This window comes from Astatotilapia calliptera, chromosome 2 (assembly GCF_900246225.1).
Source record: "Astatotilapia calliptera chromosome 2, fAstCal1.2, whole genome shotgun sequence".
Taxonomy (NCBI): Eukaryota; Metazoa; Chordata; class Actinopteri; order Cichliformes; family Cichlidae; genus Astatotilapia; species Astatotilapia calliptera.
The window spans coordinates 35142371-35168805 of record NC_039303.1 but is presented as its reverse complement, the minus strand read 5'-3'; the positions used below and the strand labels follow the sequence as shown (position 1 = coordinate 35168805).

Sequence of the window (26435 nt, the reverse complement as noted above, 5' to 3'; positions counted from 1 at the left end):
ATATATATAATAAATCCAGAGAAAGACTTCGAAGCAGATGAACCCTATGAAGAGACACAACTTTAGGATTTGACTGTGGTCATCAAAGAAAGTGAAAATAACAAAGACAAAAACCATTAATGTCACAAAACCCAGTTTGTATCAGTTATTTGTCTTAAAAAGGCATCTAAGATGTAGTTTAGTTTCATTCATTTATAAGTAAATATGTTTAAATAAATTGTGCAATTTTACTTTCCCTTAAAAAAAAAAACCTTCATTCATTTTAATTTCTTTTTTTTTTTTTTCCTCTACTTGTCTGTGCCTCACAGATTGAGAACCATCTATCCATTTCCTTCCAGTTATCCAAATAGGAGTCACAGAGAGGGCTGGAGCCTACTCCAACTGTCACGGGACGAGAGGCGAGGTAGACCCTGGTCAGGTGATCAATCTGTCACAGAGCTAACACTTAGAGACGAGTCAATTTAGAATCACCAATGAACCTAAGTCCATGTAAAAAACTCTGAGAGAACATTTACATTCTACAACGAAAGACCCTGCGCTGGATTTGAACCTAGCACCGTCTTGCTGCGAGGCGACAGCCAGCGCTAATCGCATCAGTTTTAGAGCCACTGTTGAAAATGACAGACAGAAGCGTCAAATGTTTGGATCACCTTTTTTATTCAAAATGTACATCAATGGAATCAAACTAAAGTAAGATCCAGAATCATTTGAGGTGTGGGAGAGGTTCTGACTACAAGAGGTGATGACTGATACTAGAAAAAATGTATGGCAATTCCTGACACCAAAATGTTACACTCAGAGTCACGTCCAAAGATCATAGGTAATAAACAACAAGTCTCCACTTCGATACACAAAATATATCCTTATAAATTATATAAATGCTCGAGTATTTTTTTAATACTCCTATCTGGGGTTTCAATTCAACTCCGTCTTATACTAACATTTGGCAAAGTGGGAGCTGAAATCATAGGACAGAGCAAATGTACATGAATTATATGCACCGATTTGAAGAAAACAGCAATGAAGGAAAACAGATAGCAAAACTTTGTTATTTAAGGGTTAAAAACAAGCAGGTCAAAGATCACTGCAGTAATGAAAAAGAGAGAGAGAGAGATGCATGCAAAATATAGAGTAGGCAAGTGAATATTAAAGCACAATGTGTAGTAAAAGGCCATGACATGTGACCTCCATGGTATTCAGCAGTGACATGTAAACATGGGCACCATAAACATTGCTTTGGCTCTTGCATGATTATGACTCTTAATTTAGATGTGCAGAAAACAAGGGAAGAGGACATCCTCATTATACTGTATAACTTTAACACATTACACATAGTTTATTAAGTGCTTCTGTTCTTTTGTTTAAAAGTAAGTCTCGATGATTCACTTTCATTTTATCCTAATGCCTCTGGGTTGAGAATTCTCTTGAACAGATGAGTGCATAGTGCAGGTCACAGCAATTTTATTTCAACTAAAGGTCAAATAATGACTTCCTCTGTGAGTCCTAAAAGTGTGCGAGTCCCACCCGACGACTTCTATGAACTACAAAGAGTCTCTCTATACATTAAGACATGAAAGCAGATTTAAATTGTGCCCGGTTCCTGACCTGCCCAGCTTTTAACCATCCTTAGGTGGTCAGAAATACCATGCGAGTCCACATTAAGGCCGTATTCAACCAAAGGAGATGCAATGGGGAGAGTAAAAGGTTCATACAGCGAGAAAAACAGGAAGAGGTAAAGGGTGCTTAGTTCTTGCTGAAGCTGCAATCCCCTCTTCAGGTGGTCAAGACAGATTAAAAGAAGCTAAAGAGACAAAGAGAAAAGAGCAGGCAGTTAGAGGGAGGAAGCCAAAGCAGACACGCTTACAAATAAAAGATTCAGAAGTGCGATTCATATCAAGGAGAGAAAAACTTTAGGTTTTGAATTAAATCTTAGTGATCATAGTTATTCAAACAATACACTATAGACATAAAACACCCGATTATATTGTGTCCACACCATGATTTTTTTAAAACAGTGAAATAAAAGGTACAGCCCGTGTTACGATCCCACGACTTGTCTGTGGTCATTCAGGTGCACAGAAATTTAAATAAATGAACAGGTGCATGTCTTCTCCATCACAACTGAAGTGGAAAAGGTATTAGTCACAACAACACAAAAAGTAAACATGTAAGCATAAGCAGAGGCAACATATCGTGGATTAGATTGCTCAAAGTGAGTTTAAAGCAGCATTGAAGCACATACACGTTAACACGTATTATAGCAGAGCAGGTAATGTATAAGAAAACCCTGCAGGGATGGGGAGGGGGGGTCCACAGAGCCTCTGGTCACATTTGAGGTACTCAGTACCCACAAAGGCTGGTCCCTTAGCAAAGCTTGAGGGCTGAGGACCTACTCAGTGCAGAGCCAGGGATTACTGCAAAGGAAAGTGAAACCACACAGACCAATGAGCTGAGGATTGCGAGGAAGGAAAGGATCTTCTGTTGAAGTACTTTGACCCTGGTATCATGTGGAATTATGTGAGTTAAGGCAGGAGTACTTTCAACCCAAGACAATTCCCTCTTTCAAGAGGTGATAAAAGTAACCCTGAACCTTGAAGTGGTGGAACAATAAAGTATAAACTAAGTCAGCAGGCGCCTATTTGATCTGAGGGCCATGAAATAAACACACCTAAAGATCTTCTTTCAATAAAAAATGTTAAGCAAAGCTAGGACAGCAGCTGGCCAATGAACTTGCACAAGTACAACCTACTGGCACCAACATTTGTTCACTGTAAGCCCCTGATAAATGAAATATAACTATTTCATCCATTTATTAAATAAACCTTGATTTAATTTCCTAAAAATAAAGTAATGTTTGTCATAGACAATGATTATGTTCACAGGTATAATATATGGTGAAAAATTGGCCTTTATTTTATTAAAATTTTCTTTAATATATGCGTAACACTGATACAAATAACACTGGTCCCTGCAGGACAATTGACATTAAGATGATTGACTTTTAAAATGTGCCTTCATATTGAGAACAATAAGAAAAAAGAAAGTTACAATTGCACTTACAACATTAATATATAGTATGTAAAAAACCATCACATTCAGGTATAAAATATTAAAAGTGCAAATGTGAAAGCTAATACAACGATGCACAAAACACATGATGATGAATGAGGTATGGGAGAAGTGGCAAAGAGAGGAGGCTCACATCTGTTCATGCATGAGGCTGAAGAGAAACAACATCAGCAAGGGGACATTAAGAAAGTAAATCTCCATTTTATTTTTTATTGTTTAAAATGTCTTTATAATTCTTAAAGAAAAACAATGTAATGTGGTTACATTCTGCAATTAATTTACAGTGCCGGGAAGCACCTTTCTTATCATTCAAACTGCTTTTACAAGCAAGAAACTGTAATACAGTATGAATTTTATCTAGTTACAGCTGAGTTGTTGACTCTTGTATTGCTGAAGCTTCACATAAAAACAAACAAACAAACAAAACTTCACTTACTAAAATTATAGACTGTATATAAAAGAGAGCCATAGCTGCTGTGACATCAGTGGTTTGTAAAGCCCCGCCCACAAGAACTGGGATTGGAATTTGGAAACTAGCAATCGCAAGAAACTGCAACGCTCATACAGTAATAATTTGTTGCCCTAAAGTAGATCTCACTTAACCTATATTGTGATTTATACCGTAAACTCGTAGAGAATGTTTTTATTGAGGTATTAAACATTTATGCAATTATACTTCTTTTTATCAGCAGAGGAACTGCCCCCTAATGGCCATTGAAAAGAATGCAGACGTAATCCACTTTCGCTTTGACTTTACATTTTAAATCCTGAAGATACACCTATCTTTTATATACAGTGTATGATGAAAGCACACGGTGGCTTTTATTGTGAAGGAGATTAATCAAAGGAGACTAATCAAAATTTTATCTACAAGAGAAGCAACTTTACTCCCTGCTAACAATTTGAACAATATAACATGAGACAAATTGACAGATTTTAAATATCTACATCAAGACAAGGTTTTTTGGCTGCACAATAACGGACACAGAACGGACACGGGCTGCTTTTCTGTCGCACTTCTAAAAAAGAAGGTGCTTGTTGTAGCACAAAACTCTACTTCCTGTTACCACTTTAACCACAGGTGTCACCAAATAAGCAAGAAGTGATTAGCCTATCAGAAACCCAATGATTAACTACTTGAAGTGTGCTTTTCTTCAGCAAGACATTTTCTTGAAATGCAGCAATTTCAGACACCACAGTTTCATGGAGGCGGTTTAAAAAAAACAACATTACTAAGTCTACTGCTTTTCTTCAATCTCACAGTCAATCTGCCTTCATATTAATAACAGTCTATTCTTGTAAAGTCTGAAATCCAAAACAGATTTCTCATCCTTCATGCTTCAGTCCCATTGTTTTAATGCATGTTTCCATTTAGCCTCAGTACATTTCTGCCCATCACTACAGTAGTCATGTATGTTAATATCTTTTTAAAAGCTCACATCATGCAAAAAGTCACTAAATATTAAAAAAACAAAAAACAAACATGGAATGCATTTTGTAAATTTGCATAAAAAGAGAAGCCGAATAATTGCTTGTACAACCCACACAACTGACAAGCATCATTCAGCATGAAAAAAACAAAAGAGTAAGTCAAACTGATAGCAATGCCCAGCGTCTTCCACAGAGCAGGGAGGGGCATGTGGAGGGTTGGATTATGGGGTAATGTGAGGGTGAGGAAGGGGTACTGTAAAGGATGATGGGGTTGGAAACTCATTCACAGCAGGATGGCCACAAGGGAGCACTTTTTCTACAGGAATCCTTAGCTGGAAATAAGAGAGAAGGGCTGTTATTGCTTTCTTGGAGTTAAAACATCATCACAAGACAGTTTCACACAGGTGACATCACATCAACATTAGTTATCAGGGGGCGCTGACGGGGAAAACATGCTTCTTAAGGCAACTCAAAAGGACTGAGTGCAGAGGTGAGGATGTGAGTACAGCTGTCTATTTGTTTGAATCAGACAGTTAAATAAATCTTTTTCTTTCTTTTCAGGTTTTCCTCCCTCCCTTGAGTTTCAAACAGCGGGTCTTATTGTCTTCCTCGAGCCTTGCTCGTCAAACACCATCTTGTTTCCAGCTTTTTTAAGAGCTCTGAAATGCTTGTGGAGTTTACAGATTGCAAGACAGATGTCTTTATTCACTTCTACCCTCCCCAGTGGTTGAGTCTTAACAACATGTCCCTCTGTGGATTTGGCTTTTGAATCCACAAAAGTGGGGTGGGGTGGTGGTGGGAGTGGGGGTCGTCATATGGCTCTGGCTGATCAACAAAACATGTCATCTCTGTAAACAGAGAAGGGCCCTGAGGCTGCTAGCTGCTCTGGTGTGACCCGTTAGTTTCAGTTACTCTTCAGTTCAGCCTTGAATGAGTCTTTGTGCAAAGTCAGGGAAGGGCCACGAGAAAAAGAGACTGTTGTGCTTTTTGGGAGGCAGATGGAACAGTACATCAAATGGATGGGTGGGGATCTAATAAAGTGGCTGATTTAGAAGCTGGCACAAGGACGGTAAACACTGCCAACTCAAGGATAGGATCGGCACAGATGTTTCCATGAAGTACTGCAAATCTGTGGCAATAAAATGCTACATTTGGATTAGCCATTTCTCAAACAGTGATGTGCTTAAATAACTTAAATGGGCAAATTAAATCCATGCAAATTAGAGGAGATTTAACAGCTTTATAAATCTTCAGATTGTGTTTACATATTCAGATTCAGAGAAGTATTTGGCTGCACAGTTTGACAGCCACTAATGCTTCAGTTTCATTTCTGGTTAACTTGTACTACTTATCAGTCAATCGTCTGAAGTACAAAATGTCAGATAATGAAAATGTTGCCTTTTCAAAGTCAAATAAAATGTTGCGAGCTCCATCAATGTTCTGTTAATCTGGGCCTGGGTCACGATGGCAGCACTCTCAGGAAAGATGCCTAGACATTCCTCTCCCCAGCCAACAATTCTAGCTACAGTAGGGATGCAGGGGCGTTCCCAAACCATCCAACAGACATAATCTCTCCAGCATGTTCTGGGTTACCTCCCATTAGTACTCAGACACATCTCCTATGCGGCGTCCAGAATGCCTTGTGATCAGAAGCACAAACCACTTCAACTGGCTCCTTTCCACACAGAGGAGTTGCAGCTCTACTCTGTGCTGCATCTTCCCAGACATCCAGACACTCTTGGCTGCTACATACAGCTTGTGGTCCTATGAAGGTGGGAAAGTAGATCAACTGTCTTCACTACAACAGCCAAGTAAAGTGTCTGCATCGCTGCAGACACGCACCAATTTGACAGTCTTCTGTTCCATTCTCCCCTCACTCGTGAACAACACCCCAAGATACTCAAAAACTCTCCCACTTGGGACAGCAACTCCTCCCTTTTGCCCAGAGTGGGCACTCCACCCATGTCCAGCTGAGAACCATGGCCTCAGATTTGGAGATGCTAGATGCTCACACTCAGCTGCAAAGTGCCCCGGTGCGAGCTGAAAATGATCAAAAGCTGAGAGGTGATCCTGAGACCACCAAACCAGAGAACCAGTGTCATAAAAATCTATGAATCAGTGACAAAGGGCCGTTCTGGTGGCGTTAATAATGATTCCCGAATTGCAGAAGCTTCAGAATTTTAATATTTATATATTTTTTTTCACATCTGTTGGCGGTGTAACTCAAGAAGGGGGTCTTACCCGAAAAGGTGCCTCACGCAGCATGCAGCAAGTGTGGGAGGAGTTAACTGGAAAACATTACGGATGCAACATAGGTGACACATGCACTCACAGGACACATTCAAAACACAACATTCATCATAAATAACTGTCTCCCGGAGACTGAAAAGAACTTGATTATTAGACCCCGCTAGTCAGATTTAATTTGTGACCTTGAGACAGAGCCTAAAAAAGAAAATTAGAATGGCTGTGAAGAAAATCAATTAGCAAGAAGGAAATAAAGCAACAAGAAACCTCTCAGTGCAAGTGTCTTCTTCCTTTTCCAATGGGCACATCAGCTTTAACACAACCAGGAGTTGATTAGCACCATGAAGGGACCAACAATGTCAATAACACATCAGGCTGCACACGCAATACCAGCCTCAGCCTCACTAAACTTGTGGTATAAGCAAAAGCATGTCAGATCTATTACCAAAGCATTTGGAAAAGTGTATAAAGTATTGGCACATGTGTGTAAAGTTGTTTACACACATGTATTGAGAGCGTTTGATTCTGTGGTGAACCAGCAGCAGCGCTTAATTGCAGAGCAATGATTTCTGACTGAAATTCATTCATCTAACTCTGCTGACAGTTGGCTACTTTTCAACTATTTAGATGAGGACAGATTGTAATTTTCACCAGTCTCTCTCCCCTCTCTTCTCCTCTTATTTCTCCACACTGGCGATGAGTTATAGTCAGCTCACTTAGCGTGGAATTTAGTACTAACTACAATCTCTATTATTATATGGAGGGAAAACTGGAACATTCATCTGCCTCTGTGAATTAAAGAGCAGTGTCAAAGTCTGCTTATAAGGGTTTGCCTGAGCCTGTCAGCTATACAAATCTAATATGGATTAGCATCAAATTACACAAATCCACGGTGGGTTATTAACCAGTGGTGGCAGATAAACCACTGAGATATTGATATGACAGTTCCAATACATACTGATATAAAACCTTGAAGTCAGTTATTTTATCACTGGCTTGTCAACACCCTCCCAAATTCATTTCATACTCCATTTCCTGTAGTCACACAGCCAATGGTACACCTGTGAGGGTAAAGCCACAGAGCGGGATAACAATACTCACTTTTTCCTCTCTTTGTCCCTCTTGAGTGTGGTGGAGCCCCCTGCCTGCTGAGCTTGATTCTGCAAGAGCTCTGCAGCAGTCTTTTTCTGTTTGAATGTGTTGACCTCATCGTCCAGAGTCTTCTTCTTTTCTTCCAGCTTCTTTTTCTCGTCCTGGTGGAGTTTCTTCAGACGGTCGAATTTCTCGTGCAGCTACGTGACAAGAAACAGACACAGTTGTTTTGTGTTTTAAAAACAAAGCAGAAATATATCTGGCTCACATAAACACTGGTTATGCTGCTGATACTTACCTCTTTCTCTGCTTCTTTGAGCTCAGCCTCCTTCTCTTTAACTCTTTGGACAAACATTTGCCTCATTTCTTCTTCCTTCTTTTGCAGTTCTCCCATGAACTCGTTCCTCTTAGCTTCATATGTTTCCTGCAGACTGGCAGAGGAAAATGACAGAGGGAAGAAATATGAGCAATAGAAACAGTAAAGCAAATCTCTTATAAGATAAATTTAGCATATTTTATAAAACCATTCAAGATTTTAACCTCCATACTATGAAAACTTTCACAGTTACAGGCCCCCAAAGTGTAAAAAGTAAATGGGAGGTTGGGGGTAGAAATAAGATGATGAATGCAAAAATCAGCTGCAATAAAGGAGTCTGCTACCTGAAGGGCTTGCTGTCAGGATCCGTGTCCTTGAACCCCATTTCCTCCAATTTACATCTCCGATAGAGTTCATAGTGACGCGTGTGAGTCTGCTCTCGCAGGTCCTCCATGTTAACTCTGATCAGCATTTCCCGCAGTTTGACAAAGTCACAGTGAGTCTCATTTTCCACTGTGAGAAACAGAACACAGGGACTTAGTGCATGTCTCACAGAACAAACTAGAACGCATGCTAAAGCTACAGTATAAAGTAAATCAAACAAACTGCAGCAGTATAAAAAGGCAGTGTTCATGTCCTGTGTTTTCTGTATTGATTTTTGGTGCTGGACTGAGCCGAGCTACATGCCTCCACAGGACATGTGACACCATGTGAGTATGCATGAAGACAGTCTGGGGTAAACAGACCCAGTGTTTGATAAAAAGCCTTCTTCAGTCATAAATATTATACACTGCAGGCCATTCGCATTAAAACGGCGGTGTGGGTTTCATTGTTTTGGCAGCAATCCAGCACACTGAATTTTAAATGAAGTATTAATGATATGGGAAAAACGCTGACTTTAAGCTTTGGGGTTTTTTGATGTAATCCACATAAATATTAGACACACATCGTGGGAAATGCATCTCTGTTTACCATATGGCTGCTTGTATAAAAGGATAGAATTTCTAAAGGGATTACACCAAAATTAAAGCAAATTTAGCAGAAAATTGTTGTTGTTTTTAAAATAAAGACTTCAGGGTGTTTTTTATGTTTGATAGCATTATAAAGTAGACATAACAAGAAACGAGAAGAGCAGTCATACTGCAAGCATTTAAGCTGCGTGTGTTGAATAAGACCGAATCATATAAACATCTGCCCACATGCATGCATACACATTTGATAATAACAGCAAGCACGTGTCTGTAACAAACGGCATAGGAGCAAATCAGTGCAACTGGAGTTAAAGTATTGACAGTTCTGTCTACTTCACATACATTAACCACACCATTGATCAAGGAGGTCAATAAAAGCGACATAAAATTCCTTTATGGGCTAAAAGCTGGTGCTGCAATGATTTACAGTGTGATGGCAGTGATGGAACTGCAGGTTATATAACGGGTTATCAGCTAGTCTGTAGCAGCTATTTGAGTTGAGCAGAAATATAAGGGGAGGGAGTGGCTAGAGCAGCTGTGATGAGAAGGAGCATGCTCTCATTTCCTGTGCAGGATGTAACCCGGGCTTACCCTGCACCGTTCCCCAGGGGTACTGCCGGGCCTTCACCATCTTGTTCCCAATCTTGACTTCCTCTGTGCTCCCCACCACGGCAAAGGGCAAATGGCTCTGTGAAGCGTAAAGAAAAGCACGGTTGGTGTGCTGCCAAACACACACTCTGCAAATTCTCCACAGCTTCTCTCCACACACAAAGTAAATAAATAAATCAAACACCTTTTTGTTACCAAGAAATCCAGAAGTATTTGTGCTGCCGGCGTACGTCGATTCCATTATTTCAACTTACACAAGCTGATCATTAAGAACTTGTTTTTCCAGACAGCAAGTACTACAATAAAGATTTGAGGTCAGGCTGTGCAAACATGAGAGGAGAGGCTGCAGTTTAATAGAATCAGTTAAGGATAGTTAAGGAATTTGCACAGATCAGGACTAATAAACATCTAAGTGAGCCTTGAATTATCTGTCAGTGCACACAGGCCCTTTCCCACACTGCAGGTTTCCTGCAGAGCAAACTGAACACTCTGCCGTGCTGCGACAGCGGCTTCCTGACAGACTAAGGAGACACGTACAAAATCTGCCCCGACTCCACATCACAAGTTGTTACGCTGGTAAAATAAATTAGAATTAAGCAGCGTAGCTACATCCGTCTGCTCCCTTAGTCACACAGGGTCGCCACAGCAGGTAGCTCCACACGTTTGATTTGGCAGACTCTTTAATCCCAGATGCCCTTCCCGACACAACCCTGAAGGCATTCGTGTCCCCCTCCATGACTGAACTGTGGATCTTTTGCTTAGGTTAGCTGAATGTGTAACGCACAACAGTAGAAATGAGCCTTACGTTCATGGTGGAGTTGATCTCGGCCACGGATTCGTCATCGGTGGGGAACTGGTAGATCTGCACTCCGTTGCTGACCAGCTCACTGGTGATTTTGATTTTGAACTTGGCCAGCTCACTCTTCGAGATAGCATCTGACTTGGCGATGATTGGGATAATATTGACCTGCAGTTAAGAAATGAGGCGAGCATTCATGTAGTTATCACAATAGCGCAATAAGGTGAAGTGAAATATTTCAGACATTCAGCTAAATATAGTTTCACAGCTAGTTTCACAGCCTTTCCCCTTCTGTAGTCCAAATTTAGAAAGTAGTTGATTTATTAAAAAAACTCTTAAGCTGTAGCTAGAATTAAGTAATATTACAGTTTAAGAACAGAGTGCATAACACTTTTTCTTATACATGGCTTCCACTCATATATTCCCAAAGACTGCAGTAGTAATTTAAAAGAAAATGTGAAAAATGATAGGGGTACTGTTTGCTTTAACATTCAGAGAGTATAAGCAAAGTCAATACAGACAAAAGCTAAAACTCCAATCAAGAGATAAACAGAATCACTGTGGTTGTCAACTTAACTCAGGTTTCCTTTATATAAAAAGGGTGAATTTGATGCTTCATTTGATTCTTCTGCACAAAATGCACTAATCACATGCTGCCTGTTTCATTTAAGACGAACATACCACAGAGGAATACAGAAACGATGAAAATAACTTCTTTCATCACATGTGAATCTCCATTGCTCACAAATCAGGAGATCAATTAGTGAAAAGGTCATGATTTTTACACTCGATTTAAGTCAAAACAAATTTGCTGTCCACTCATGTGATAAAGCCAGGTTCAAAGAAAGCATCTTTTTGACATTAAATGCACTGGCTATAGGTTTTAATATATAAATTATAAAATATCATCTCGATTCATACTTCCCCCTCAGAGAGGACAGAAACATAATCTTAAGTACAGAGATAAAAATAGTAAAAGCAGCACAGAAAGTGAAAGCTTTCGTGTTATGTCTCAGATCACAGAAAGTTTCTCCAACCGTGGACATATATGTTACCCAAACAGTGATAATTCTAGGGAGGTGGGGAAAAACAGGCACAATCACCGTCGTATATAAATTACAGCTGACAGGTGGAAAATAACATTTCACTCCTACACAACTATTTTACAGTGCTGTGTCAGCCCACACAACCCCTGATTTTATTTATTATTATTTGAATGTGGGCCCCTTTCACTAAAAGCAAGGGATGCTCCGGGTCATGTGAACAAAAATATCTTAGTGCATCCCTTCGTCTGGTGAGGATTCAAAGTCTAGCTCGAGGACACTTCAGCAGAGCGCTGTTTGAATGTGCTCCTAGGTGAACGTGTAAACAGAGGAGGCTCTGCTCTAGATCACGCTGCTGTGAATGCTTGCTGGAGGGCACAGCTGCTCTGGCAAACGCTAGGCTGGTTCTTTGTGCGAAAGCCATGAGGGCCATGCAAATAAGCTGATGGGAAAGGACCTCACAAAAACCAGGCTTCAGTCACTGAGCAGACTGCATTTCACAGCTGACCTACACCGACGCAGCAACAAGCCCGAGCCAATTTACATTCAAGCAGATGGAAAGGGTTTATGGCCTATGACTGAAGAAGGCAGATTCAATGACACAGTCATGCAGTGTCAGAGCACATACCTACAGCATATCTACGACACGCTACTCAATAAACAGATATTCTGTAAGATCATTCAGCTGCAGCACAACTGTTACATAATAGAAACAATCCTAAACATCTTCTAGTGGACTCCTTGACACAAAAACAACTAAAGATGACACTCAGTGAAGTGAAGCTGACCTTGCTATCAAGTTTTTTCATGGTCACCAGATCCAGCGATTTGAGCGAGTGTCCCGTTGGAGCGATGAAGTACAGGCACGCATGGATGCGGGTGTCGTGGTAGCTGTGTAGCGTGCGCTTGATTTTCAGCTCTTCCTGTAGATATGCTTCAAACTGGGCATCAATAAACTCCACAATGGACTTGTAGCTGTTAAAAGATGAGGGACAGAGAAGATTTTTTCAACACACCACAGCATCTGAAACCAGCAAATATTAAGCATTTTTTTCAAATATAAGCTACATTTCTTATCTAAATAGTAAGGTATTAATATTCAGGATATCAGCGAATCATTGCAGCACTAGAGTCACTGTTATCTGTGGAAGGCCCGAAAGTATACTGAGAGTATAGCAACACAGAAGACAACTGTGAGTTCTAAAGACTTTGTCTCCTCTGGGAAAATCATGTAGGAACATCTCTTATACTTTTATTATAATCATTATCCAACAATCTGCAAGGAACCTAGCAGAGTAAAAGTCCACTACAAAAAGAGTCCGATCAGATTGGGAGATTTGAGTTGTCACATGTTTCTCCTCATGGTAATTTCAACAAAACTTTAGGGCTGCAGTGCATGTGTGAAGACGCCTGCAGTCAGAACATGTGAGAGCAACTACCTGGTAAACATGATTAATTTTTAACTAACTTTACAGAAGCAATGATCAATTTTGCTGTGTGTTAGGACAGACCGTCTTATCTGAGGAGGTTTAGTCTAAAGCAGGGAGATTTCAAGTCATACTTTATACTCATGCCAGGTCAGATTCTTGATGTTTGTAGTTTTAGAGTATTTGATTTATCCAATAACTAATTCAATCTTATCTGCAATGACACATGCGAGAGAAAATGAACAAAAGAGAAAGATGTTGGCCGGTTTATTGAGGACTACAGGAAGCTTCAAAAGGCATCCACTCTTTCCAGAAAACAGACCCATAAACACTGTGAAAAAACCCCCACAGCTTATGTAGAAAGTATAGGATATTCTGCCTGCAGCAGTGTATAAGATAGTTTAACCCCATGTTACTTCCCCTGGGATTTCCAACAATTGCAGGATTCCCATTGTACAGAGCTTACAAAGTTCACACAGTCTCCTCCTCTTCCTCAACTTACCCTCTGCATCACACTTAAGGTTTGGTAACAAAATCGTGGGTGTACACAGCAGCTTAAGTGTCATATCCTAAGGCTGTGATTTGCTTCTCATGCCAGACAGGAAAGCAGCTACATCTTAATTTCTGTTTCCCAAAACTGATGAGGAAACTACTTCACTTTAGACATCTGATGAAAGAAAGTTAAGCAACGAATGACACATAAGCTGCGGAGAGGCTTTAAGTACTCCCAAGATGTCAGGTTTGTCTGGGATGTATATTGCTCCCACTGAAAGATCCAAATAAAAGAAAGTTCTGGAGTTTGACGTCGCCCTCTCTCAAAGATGAAGCAGCTAAGAGTGGCTGACTTACCTGTCTTCTTTATTGATCTGGTCTCCAAAGCCCACGGTGTTGACAACAGTGAGTTTGAGGCGCACGTTGCTCTCCTGAAGTTCATAGGTGTTGGACTTGAGTGTGACTCCCGGCTGGTTGTGCTGGGTGGGCTCACCTTCAAACTTGGTGTTGAACAGCGTGTCCATCAGAGTGGACTTACCCAAACCCGTCTCACCTGCACAACAAACAGAAAATACATCAAGTTACTATCTTCATCTTACAATTACATCATTCAAATCACATAAAAAGGACCTCTTCATCTTTACTTACAGGGCAGTTGCTATTATTTCACTAACTGGAAAAAACTCCCAAACCAAAAGGAATTTAATGACAGGCCCTTTTCTTTGATCAGCTTTTGATATATTTCAGCTCAAGCCACTCTCTCTGACACTACAGTTGTGTAACTCAAGCAAAAAGAAAAAAAAAATGGTGCCTGATAATGTTAGAGTACATTAAAAACAGCGTATTGAATATGCTTAAAACAGAGTGTATTACTCTCAAATGCTTAAAGCCACAAAAACAGCAGCAGTAGCTGCTATGTAATGTACTGACATCCATTTACTGTTAGATGACTCAGATACTGAGCTCCATCTGTAAGAAAATCTATTTTTATTCATTATAGCCTGACCTACAGTCCAACCATGTTAGCCCATTTTTGTGGGACATCTTACAACATCCCTATTTTTCTCTGATAGCACAAGCACACAGACACATCTTTCTGAGCAAAGCTCAGTTCACAACAGTTAAAATTTTGCATCTTGTTTGAAGAAAGTGAAGAACACATAGAAAGGACAGGATGGGTCAATGTGTGAAGTAAAGGTCAAAAATAACACAACAGAAACATTCTGCAGACATACCAGTCATCTTTGAGGCACACATCGTCACATTTTTGCTTGAGTCATACAGCAGTGCTTACAGTTTGGAACAAAACTGCTTTTTCTGCAGCATTGTCTTTGCATCCATATTTTGATTGGATTGTACTAATGTTTTTATAGATTATTTGGAAAAACTGGCAGTCAAAAAGCATTAAAAAGTAACATTATGAGAAAAAACACACATTTCACTCCACTCCCGAGTATAAATAGAATCTAGAGGATGTGTTTAGCTCGAAACTCAAAAGCCTGTCGCTCGTGCCCACCAATCATTTCATCATCAAAAAGTCTTAAGTGGACATATTCTGCTCATTTCCAGGCCCATATGTTCATTCTTGCACTTTACTAGAGTATCTTTGCATGTTAACAGTTTAGAGTAATCCCTCAGTTTATTCTTTGTCTGTATTAAATCTTTTTAACTCCTCCCATGTTCCCTTTAAGCCACCCCCCTTCTGATTGTTTGCCCCTTGCAAGAAAAAAAACAGCAGGTTTGAACAGCAGATGGGCTGTGTGCCCGAGATAACCACATTACAGATATCCCCTTTAAGTGACATTGTAAAGAGCCGAGAGTTTATGGACATGGATTACTTGTATATACAGTGATCTCATGATCTGAAACCTTTGCCTGGTTTAATATGAACATGCACCTGTAGAAAATATGAGACAAATGCATAACAGGTCTAGTTTAAAATATATAAACAGAGGGTAGTAATGTAACGTAATCTAATTTGCAGCATATCACAAAAACACATTGTATTCAAGGTTAAGGGGAACTATCAGAGTTCCCACAGCTTTCTATGGTTTTAAATGTTATAGCTCTGCCATCAGAGATGTTTAGTTAAATATTCAAGCAAGAATGCTGAAGTTAGTCACAAAGCAAGTTCCCCCACAAAAGAAGATCTCATTGTTTTACTGCTATTACATCCACTGCAGTTTACCTTTTTTGTTTTTGCTAACTCACTGCCGAGCTGATGACTGATGAGTATTTTTGAATGTTGTAGTCTGCTAAGACTCATCTTTCATGTTACTTCCTGTGCTGCTCTGCACATATTTTATTGCTTTCTGGACATTTAACATGTTCCAGAACGGAAACCCTAATGAAAAGATGTTTGTATTTTCAAACAAAAACATAATATGAATACTTCTGATTTCTATAAATACAGTATCATAAACTATAACCTCCACCTTTCTCCCATTTTATTACTTACTGTTTTTCTTCCTGCCTGTCAACTCTGGCACTGACATATTACACATGCCTAACCTGAACAATAATAGAAAGGATTAAATAAATATATAAATAAAAAGGAAAAGACAAACAAGAGGAGCCTATACAGAGTTCTGAAAATGCAAATACGTTTGACATAATGGCACATTCAGATCCTGTTTCTGAGTGCAAGTACTGCCAGACATGACAGGCCTTTACAAAAATACTATAACCTCCACAATTGCAACAAAATGCCATCTAAATAAATTGAACATTATTTTCTCCATTCAGCTAGGGCTGCTGAATGGCTGTATTAGATTAGTTTTAGTGGGATGCTAATAAATTGGCAACTGAGTGCACATAATTGAATACTTCCAGCACTTAATAAGGCTGATGTGACTTGGTTCTCCAGTCTAAAATGAAACTTGTAGGGCATCATTTCTGACTGTCCTCTACATCCTGGAGAAGGCTTGTATCCTGCATTCAGTGTTGCATTTTTTTTTTTTAAACAGTCATGCATATTCAAATTAAATAACCACCAGCAGACACTTGACTTTCCTGAACTGAGAGCATCTTACTCATTACAGTAACCAAAGCAAGCAAAAAGGAAACTGAGAGTCAAACACTGAGCAGCTTTTTGTCTTGTGGAAACACTTGAACTGAAGCAAAGACATTGTGCCTGAAGACATAGAGAGGAAATCTCACATGACACACTCACCAACACAGAGGATGTTGAAGCAAAATCCGTGGTTGACAGACTTGTTGACCAGCTGGTCAGGCATGCTGTCAAAGCCGACATGGCCCGATAGAGGGACAGCACGAGCTCCTTCACCCTAAAAACAAAAGACATAAAGCAACAAGTCAGTGCCTTTCGATCACTAAACGCCTTCCACGTCTGTAAGCACGTGCAGGATTCCTTCTAACGTGCTGAAATATGCATCGTAACGACAGCTGTCCTGTGTAAATAAAACCGTACCATGCCTTCGACCATTTTTTGATCACGTTAGTCTTTGACAATGAGTTCAGGTGCAGTGCTAACTCACTTCCTGCTTCCTGAGCTGTGACTTTCTTCCACAGACGAGACAGTTAGAAACCACAATGTACATATATGGAAAGGTACTGCTGTTTGTGTCAAGACAGAGCATTTAGAAAAATTTGGAAAAAAAAAAGCTTACTGTTTAAAAATTAAAAAAAGAAAAGAAAAACGGATAAAAGCATTAGCATTACTGGCACTGAGTTTTTTGGGTTTTTTTTTAAAAACTTCCTCTTCTGAGCCTATTTCACTTCCATTCACTCTATCACACTGTTTATAGACAACCTGTATCTGGACCACTAAACACAACAAGTGTAAAAACACTGTTGTTACATATGTGTGTGGGTGTGTGGCTGCTGGTAAGCATCTCCATCAGTGTGAACCTCCTTTCTGCAGCCTACGTTTTGCAGGAAAACAAAAAATGTAGATTATATGGCAAAAGAAAGAATATCTCAACCATCTCAACCTCAGACAACCAGCTATTATGTGGCTTAACATAACACACTGTTGCAGTCCAATGTGGTGAAGATTTCTGGGAGGAAAAACACTCTGTTTTAGACTCAATTTAAAATAACTGAGCAAGCTGAGGGCACTAAACAGTTGTGGATCATTTGGATGGCTGAAATTGGGTTTAAACAGCTGAGGGAGTGTTTGGAAAACTGGACAACCAGCCCTATACTCTTCAGCTGCAAGTGCAACATTCCTGAGACCATTCCCGCTTTTCATGACACTCACAGCCAAGTTACACACAGTGAGCGGGTTTCCATTCACTAGATATGGATATCAAACTGTAAAACCTTGCTATTCTCAGCCCTCCCTCTGGGTTACGCGGCTTCTTTCCAAGCCCCCTCCCAAAAAAGGCAAACTTAGACCACGATTTGTGCATTGCACGGCCAAATGTCTACAAGGACCTACGATCTATTTGTCCGTAATATTCATTAAGACAACGCCCGGAAAACAAAGTTGACGGGTCTTGCATAAAACAACATAACGGAAATGAGCATCGTAGCCGTGCCGAAATGGGGGCGTTCAGAATGAATGGCCTACCTATGGCTCTGTAACAGCCTCTCGTTTTTATGTGAGATAATAGATAAGTCGGTTACTTTAAATTTTAAATGTCTTAATCTGTTAATTCCGTTTACAGGGTAATTTAGGTTTTTACCAGTACAGGAAATCTGCAGGCGTTAGCATACCAAAATGAAAATATTCTACCGGAGAGCTTCGACTGTTGAGTGCTGGGCCTTAATTTGATATCTGGTTAAATTTTGTTTTTATACCGTGTTTAGGGACGCATAATCAGATTTCTATTAGCTCTAATTATAATTGATCTAATTAAGCCACGGTACACTGGATTTGGATGGAATAGCCACGAAAAACGGATGGTGGCTGGGTAAATCTGCTTGAAATTATACACTCTTCTGCGAAACGCTTGATCCATAACAAAAATATATAAGATAAATACATGAATTCCAGTGTGAAACAGGCTACTTACCGCTTGCCTTGCTATCTCGGTTGACGCCATAGTAGCTGCTGTTAGCCGGAGGACGAAACCTCTGCTGCTCTGTTTAGCAAAGGAAGCTGCACCGTTACCGTTACACCGAAAGATGGCCTAGCAGGAATGTACCACAAACCAATGCGCTTTTAGATATGATATTTTTAAAAACTGCACCCATATTATGTATTTCTTACTTATCAAATATAAGCTACAGGCATACTCCAAATGATTTATTTAGAATTTTGCTTCGTAAAAATAATAAAGATATAAATAAAACTATTTACTGTACCCCCTCAGGATGTCGCCATGGTTCCGTCTGGTGGTAGAGACTGCGATCTGCAGTCAGTAAACGACACATTCGTGTCAGTTAAGAATAAACGGTAAAACCAACGCGGCAACGACCAGTCAAGGAAACTTTTTAAAGTGTTTATATAACTTCAAAAAATTAAGCACTGTCTCAAACACACTTAGGAGATGTATGTAAGCACGGGAAGTAATGTTTATGGGTTTTACGTGAGAACTAACACGAATTCCAAATAAAGATCAGGGCTGTATTTCCTAAATACGTAATTGATTTAGGGTTATTGTTGTTTTACCATTAATTAATACATGATTATAAATATGTGCCGTGCATGATATAAATATGATAGCAATATTAAAGCATTTCTGTTGGCAGATATTTATTTTTTTAGCGTAACGCCCATTTCAAGTCATGTGTGCTACATCGACCAATGGGAGGTGGACCGTGAATTTAAAAACGATTCGCGGTAGTAGCTGTACAAGTTTTCGTACCAAAACAAGTTTGTGATCTGGGAGCAGCTAGCGGCGACTATCACAGAGGACTGAGGTAATGTTGGTGTTAACGGTCTGTTAAAGCAAATGTTGACTTTATTAGCAGCGACGGTAAGTTTATTAAATGGCGAAGACGCTTTGTCAATGACGTGAGCTAGCGTGCTAGCTAGTTAGCGCACTAAAGCAACATTTTGATTCTGTATCTCCCTTTTGTTTTAAGACTACCTCAAAATCAACCTTTTCTGTTCACCAGAAGTTTTATTCGTTATGGTGGAAGTGTTTTGCTTAACTTTACTAAACTTACTACTACGTGTTGCTGTTTGGCATCCAATAACATCAGTTTGTACTCGTATGTATTTGCATAAACTGGAGACAAGGAGTCACTCATTTCCTTAATGAGTTTACCCGTGAACACTACATCTAATGTTAATCGATGCTATATTATTTCTACTTTATCAAACAAATTCTTTTTTTTCCTTTAAAAAGAAAAGCCGCTAGGAGGCAGCACTCTTTATTTTGATTGGGAAAATGATTTGAGTTTGTTTTTCAATCATATGGTTAAAAGGGTCCGCCCGAGCTATGCAGTTACTTGAAATTTAATGTAAATAACAAATTGTCCCAAAGTGTTTTCTCTTTGTGCTGCTCCCTTTTAAAGACCACCACAACAATCTCAGTATCCCTGTCATGCTCCCCTGTCAAACCAACCCTCTGCAAGTATCCAAACCGTCTCAGCCTTATAACTTTGACTCTATTGTTCCATCTGAACTGTCCCTCTGATATACTCATTTGGTCCTGTCCATCCAGATCACTTCCAGTGGGGGGAAAATAACCCTGACACCTCCTTTGCTAACATCTCCAAACTGTACATCACAGCAGGCCTCACTGTTTTCATTACACTGAGCTAAAATAAATTGACTAGTTTTACCAATTTGTTTTGGTCTTTCCTTTCAGTGCTTTACTTTCCAAATTCATTCTATTTTGCAGACTTTTATTTGTTTTGGTTTGAATTATAATTGCATTAGAAACCATCTGCTGCAACTTGTTGGAAGTTTAGAGGGAGATGAATGAATCTGATGTATGTTGCAGAACCTCAGGGTCACCTCAACTCTAACTAGAAGCTTTAGAAAAAGGATTTACACCTAACTTTTAACAGAGCTGTTGTCAGTTTCCGGACCCCAAAGTAGAAGCTGGTTCAGTACGAGCAGGCTGAAGGCACTGCCTCCCATTCTACTTCTGGAAACTCTAGGAACTGAAATTAAGCCTGCACTCTGGGAGTGAAGTGCATTGTTGAAATATGGTGCTAAGAGGTCTTTAAGGTATGATGAGTAGAAGCATATTATGTTTGCTGCAACAATGCTGTAGCCTGTAATGCTGCCAAACTTGCCATTAGTTCCAGCACTGTATTCATAAAAGGGTACTGAACTTAAAGCAGTTGGCTATTAGGAGTTGATGCTCACCCAACTCTTTACTTGGGGAAAGTCTCATTCACACACATACAAATGCTGATTGTATTCAGTTTAGTACTACATGACAAAAGCAAGAAAAGGGCTAGCCTGTTAAGAGGCACTCTTTGCTGTAATGTATTAAACACTGCTATAGAAATTCTCCCTACATAAAGCTGCAGTAGCCAGTGTCTTCTTGTTTTCAGATGGCCAATATAATCTTTGCAGAGCGGGAAAATGCAGGTCTCCATGCACCTACACAGAAAATGAGGCAGCGGCTTCAGTCTGCTCCAGGTATGAAAATTATGTCTTTGGTCGACTTTCTTTTTTTTCTGCTCTTGAAACACTGATAACGTTTGCATAGGTGCCACGTTAACATTTTTGTCCCTGCATTCAGAGAAACTAGTCAAATCTCCTACAAAACCATTCAGCACCCCCTTGCCATCTGGACGTAAGGCTTTCGGCTGCCTTAACGTAAAAGTCTCGACCCCTGCCATCAGCAAACAAGAGAAGAAACTCCTAAAACAGGTTGGACTATATAATTATTCAAGTATACACTAAATGCTTGGCTGTATTCTGACTTATTTGATTTTTCTCTGCCACAGCCACCAGTTTGCCTTGAGGAAACAAAAGCCAAAAATGCACCTCAAGCCAATGTGGAGTATCCAGAAACTGAGAAGTTGTTCTCTTATGACCCACTAGGTAACTGATGCTATAAGTTGTAATTGTCAAGTTCTGCTTGGTGGTTATTTTAAAAGGGCAAAAACAGTAAGGCAGAATTTGGAAAGTTGTTGCATATTTGACCCGTCAATTTTAAAATGCTGCTGCACTGTAGCACAAGTTTATGCTTTCATTTGAAGCTAATTTGATTTGGTTAAGTAATCGGAAGGTTTGCCTCAAACTTGTGAAATCAAAATATGATTCGGGTGTACTTGAATAAGGCCATGATGTGGCTTTTAAAATGTGTTTTAAAATTATTTTTAATGAAGGTTTTACACTTTTTTTTTTTCTTTTTCTTTTTTTTCCCCCCAAGACCAAAGAAGGAAGCAGTCGACTGAGGCAATTTTAGTAGTGAAAACACAGCATTGTATTCATGAATTGACCACATGTATACAAATGTGGGTGAGACATATACAAGGCTCTAGAGTGCAACCAATTTGGTCGCACATGCGTCCTAATTTCTCAATGGTCCAACTTTAAAAAAAAAAAAAAAAAAAAAAAAGTTGAGTAGCTTAGGCCCAGTAGAAGTGGATGTACAGTGGGGCAAAAAAGTATTTAGTCAGCCACCGATTGTGCAAGTTCCCCCACCTAAAATGATGACAGAGGTCAGTAATTTGCACCAGAGGTACACTTCAACTGTGAGAGACAGAATGTGAAAAAAAAATCCATGAATCCACATGGTAGGATTTGTAAAGAATTTGTTTGTAAATCAGGGTGGAAAATAAGTATTTGGTCAATAACAAAAACACAACTCAATACTTTGTAACATAACCTTTGTTGGCAATAACAGAGGTCAAATGTTTACTATAGGTCTTTACCAGGTTTGCACACACAGTAGCTGGTATTTTGGCCCATTCCTCCATGCAGATCTTCTCCAGAGCAGTGATGTTTTGGGGCTGTCGCCGAGCAACACGGACTTTCAACTCCCGCCACAGATTTTCTATGGGGTTGAGGTCTGGAGACTGGCTAGGCCACTCCAGGACTTTCAAATGCTTCTTACGGAGCCACTCCTTTGTTGCCCGGGCGGTGTGTTTTGGATCATTGTCATGTTGGAAGACCCAGCCTCGTTTCATCTTCAAAGTTCTCACTGATAGAAGGAGGTTTTGGCTCAAAATCTCACGATACATGGCCCCATTCATTCTGTCCTTAACACGGATCAGTCGTCCTGTCCCCTTGGCAGAAAAACAGCCCCATAGCATGATGTTTCCACCCCCATGCTTCACAGTAGGTATGGTGTTCTTGGGATGCAACTCAGTATTCTTCTTCCTCCAAACACGACGAGTTGAGTTTATACCAAAAAGTTCTACTTTGGTTTCATCTGACCACATGACATTCTCCCAATCCTCTGCTGTATCATCCATGTGCTCTCTGGCAAACTTCAGACGGGCCTGGACATGCACTGGCTTCAGCAGAGGAACACGTCTGGCACTGCGGGATTTGATTCCCTGCCGTTGTAGTGTGTTATTGATGGTGACCTTTGTTACTTTGGTCCCAGCTCTCTGCAGGTCATTCACCAGGTCCCCCCGTGTGGTTCTGGGATCTTTGCTCACCGTTCTCATGATCATTTTGATCCCACGGGATGAGATCTTGCGTGGAGCCCCAGATCGAGGGAGATTATCAGTGGTCTTGTATGTCTTCCATTTCCTGATGATTGCTCCCACAGTTGATTTTTTTCACACCAAGCTGCTTGTCTATTGTAGATTCACTCTTCCCAGTCTGGTGCAGCTCTACAATACTTTTCCTGGTGTCCTTCGAAAGCTCTTTGGTCTTGGCCATGGCGGAGTTTGGAGTCTGACTGTTTGAGGCTGTGGACAGGTGTCTTTTATACAGATGATGAGTTCAAACAGGTGCCATTCATACAGGTAACGAGTGGGGGACAGAAAAGCTTCTTACAGAAGACGTTACAGGTCTGTGAGAGCCAGAGATTTTCCTTGTTTGAGGTGACCAAATACTTATTTTCCACCCAGATTTAAGAATAAATTCTTTACAAATCCTACCATGTGAATTCATGGATTTTTTTTTTTTTTTTTCCTCCACATTCTGTCTCTCACAGTTGAAGTGTACCTCTGGTGCAAATTACTGACCTCTGTCATCATTTTAGGTGGGGGAACTTGCACAATCGGTGGCTGACTAAATACTTTTTTGCCCCACTATAGCTGTGGGCAATGAGGGGAAAAAATGAAAAGAACGATTGATAACTTTCCTGTCTAACACTAGTCCAGAGATGGCATCAGATAATTAGCCACATACGATCAACTGAGCCAGAGCCCGCTGATAGTAAAATGGGGAAAGTGTATAAATTTCAAAGCTGGCAACATGATCCAGTGCATTTACTGTCATGAGTGTGGAAAGACCATGGCTGGCAATACTGCATTTGGAGTTGACCATCTGAGGGGCATGTGACTGCAATGGAAGATGGTCCATAATATATCAAGCTGTTCAGTTTGAAGCCTTTGAGGCACTTAATGTAAAATTTCATTTAAAATATCTTGACGTTTTAAATTTCAGCTCAGTGCAGCACTTTAAGCACAACCACTTTCTCAGTAACTTATCTTTCTTGTAGAACTGTGTTCCAAATAAAGAACTTTGTGTTGACAAGATTGATTGTTTGGTTTGTAAATTACAAATCAAACAATCAATCTTGTCAACACAAAGTTCTTTATTTGGAAACCACTTGTCCCATTTTGTGATAGAAGTATTGGCTTGTAACCTTAACAAAAGGTAAAAATTTTCAATTCCATGGATCTCCTCAACAACCTTTCCTTGTTTTCTATTTGCATTTCCAGAGTACTTGAGGTATGACGTACCTGAAGACTTGATTCCTCTAAGTAAACTTGCTTTACCTGGACTCGCCTGTTTCTCACAAGTACCTGATATGTGTGAGGATGACTTTGAAGAGCTGGCACCACTCCCAAACCCACCAGCTGTGACTTTGAAACATTCAGGTATCAACTTTTGGTCAGGGGCAAAGAACCCTATTTCAAGCACCTGGTTTATTCAAAGAACCACTGCAGTGGTTAATAATAATCATGCATATTGCTGCACTCTAACAAAGCAGCTTTGTAAGGTTTAGTTCACCTAAATGAGTCATTCTCCTAGCTTCCTTTATTTATTTTAGATAAGTCTGCTGGCTGCAGAGCAACTGATTTTGCAGGGAAAGATAAAACTGAAGGGGGGGGGGGGAGATTAAGCGCACAATACAGGTGTGAGAGAAGCATGGCACAATAGCGCATTAAACCCTGAATGTGTTAAGGACTTCTGGTCAGTAATCCCGGATTTGGTCTACTGCAGGAAATCTGTCATAACTTGCGACATAACCGGAAACGCCTTTCAACCATACACCGTAGCCTCCAACATAATTTGGTCATTGCAGGTTAGGTCAGCCTGAGGTGTAGTTGCATTTCTCGGGAGGTGTACATCAGGTTACGTAAAAGGCTATGATGTAAATGGCTTAAAAGGGGTTTGTGGTCAAATCATAAGTAACAACGTGGATTTCCTGCAGTAGTCTAAATCGGACAAGACTGAAATGACTGCTTTATTACAGCCAGGAAGGAAAGGTGAGAATAATAAATGCCAGTTAAGACAAACAGTATCACAGCTGTCTTTAAGGCATAGCAGAATTTAACAGACTGCAACTGTTATTAAATTAATGTTTAGATGTGCACGAGATGGCTTTTTAGTCTCTGTGGCAGCTCTGGTGTTGAACAGTCTGAAAAGATGAATGGAAGTAAGAAGTGAATTTGATTAAAATTAGGTGTCCTTTTCTTAGATCACTGTTTATAGAACAATGAAATGGTTTTTATTGGCCAAAGGGAAACCGGTAACTGAGGAATAAATTTTAAATCCTAAGAACCTGTGACAAATGCAGATTCTTATCACAGGTCTAAGGTGTCTTCCAGGAATGGTGATGACTTTCCAGAGAATTTGCTACAGACTTAACCTGCTCTACAGCATAAGTTACCATGGTGACATAACACAGAAAACTCGGGAAGTTTGAAGTTGCCTGTATAAGCTCAAATCATGCCTTAGGGAACAGGGCTGGGCTCTGTGTAGTACAAGGGGCCCAACGAGGAAAGAAATGTGGCTGTACAGTTCATTTTCACTTCACGTAATGCTGGAGATGCATTGGTGGTTTTTACACTTGAATACATTTTGCCTCTTACCTGTGCAAAATTGATGACTTGAACCAAATACCAGCCTCTGACATAAACGCTACTGTCAGCAGGGCCAGTATTGCCCAACATAAAATTAGGGCAATGATATTAGTGCCTTCCTAAGCTATGATTCAGGAGCCTTTGGGAAATATGACTAATACATTTTCTTCAGTGTCACCCCTGGGCTCTCTTGTCCGTCACTCTAAAACAAACAGGGTTTTCCCAGAGCTTTCTTCCTGGAAAGCAGTTTAATTCCTATCAGCCCGAAATCATCTCATCATGTTGGTTCTGTCTTGCAGTATGGCGTACCCTGTGATGGCTGTTAACTGCAAGAGTAAAAACAAATTTAAATTCTGTTCCATCGTAGCAAATTAAATCTTCCCAACTCTGACAAGTGCACCTAGTGTCAAGAAACCTCCCCTCAAAAACGGTTAAAACTACACACAAGCACAAAAGTGACAGCTGCCACTATAAACAGACTCTGGAATGAGACATTACAAACATGGCATTTATGTGGCCCTCAATTTGACACTCTACTTTCTCAATTTCTCAACCTCTGCTCTAATGGATTAGATGTACAATTTAGGACTTTGGGATTTATAAATGGTATGCAGCCCTCAAATAAAACTACTTTTATCAAGCAACTGTAATTGTATCTTTGCATCTGAAGTGCAAGTTTGAATCTCCTGGTATAATTAACTACAGGTATCATTAACCTTCTGTATGATTAAATTCCCCGTATCTCTCTTCAGATTGCCGTGTGGAGCTGGATGCCTTTCTTCAGACGCTCGAGGAGCTAACAGTGGAGCTTCCTCCAGAACCTGATACTGATTAAAGTTGTGTTTTTTG

At 40.0% G+C, this 26435-nt stretch overlaps 2 protein-coding genes across 6 annotated transcripts; one reads left to right on the top strand and one right to left on the bottom strand.

Moving 5' to 3' along the window:
* Positions 1–638: 638 nt before the first annotated feature.
* septin6 (septin 6) lies at positions 639–18830 on the bottom strand. Of its 5 annotated transcripts, none has more exons than XM_026145981.1 (12): positions 18768–18829; positions 18476–18592; positions 16669–16783; positions 13854–14049; positions 12366–12552; positions 10541–10702; positions 9718–9814; positions 8500–8668; positions 8138–8270; positions 7849–8039; positions 6742–6788; positions 639–1801 (listed from the first exon to the last, which is right to left on the bottom strand). In XM_026145981.1, the coding sequence occupies exons 2-11, from the start codon at positions 18503–18505 to the stop codon at positions 6785–6787; spliced, it is 1284 nt and encodes a 427-aa protein (XP_026001766.1). In that variant the 5' UTR covers positions 18506–18592; positions 18768–18829; the 3' UTR covers positions 639–1801; positions 6742–6784. The 5 variants fall into 5 exon arrangements, with proteins under 5 accessions (XP_026001766.1, XP_026001752.1, XP_026001744.1 ...); XM_026145973.1 differs by lacking the exon at positions 639–1801 and adding an exon at positions 2891–4832; XM_026145967.1 differs by lacking the exon at positions 6742–6788.
* Positions 18831–19210: 380 nt separating this feature from the next.
* On the top strand, positions 19211–26435 carry pttg1 (PTTG1 regulator of sister chromatid separation, securin). Its single transcript, XM_026146002.1, has 6 exons — positions 19211–19325; positions 20919–21006; positions 21110–21240; positions 21318–21414; positions 24219–24377; positions 26339–26435. Exons 2-6 carry the CDS (start codon positions 20919–20921, stop codon positions 26419–26421), a joined length of 558 nt encoding a protein of 185 aa, XP_026001787.1. The 5' UTR covers positions 19211–19325; the 3' UTR covers positions 26422–26435.

Coding starts and splice junctions, on each gene's coding strand:
- septin6 (XM_026145959.1), bottom strand. CDS start 18,505: ATGGCGTCAACCGAGATAGCAAGGCAAGCG. Junction 16,784..18,475: donor CCGAGATAGCAAGGCAAGCG/GTAAGTAGCCTG, acceptor TTTTGTTTTTAG/GGTGAAGGAGCTCGTGCTGT. Junction 9,815..10,540: donor AGATCAACTCCACCATGAAC/GTAAGGCTCATT, acceptor TACGCTTCACAG/AGCCATTTGCCCTTTGCCGT.
- pttg1 (XM_026146002.1), top strand. CDS start 20,919: ATGGCCAATATAATCTTTGCAGAGCGGGAAAATGCAGGTCTCCATGCA. Junction 21,415..24,218: donor GTTCTCTTATGACCCACTAG/GTAACTGATGCT, acceptor TTGCATTTCCAG/AGTACTTGAGGTATGACGTA. Junction 24,378..26,338: donor TGTGACTTTGAAACATTCAG/GTATCAACTTTT, acceptor ATCTCTCTTCAG/ATTGCCGTGTGGAGCTGGAT.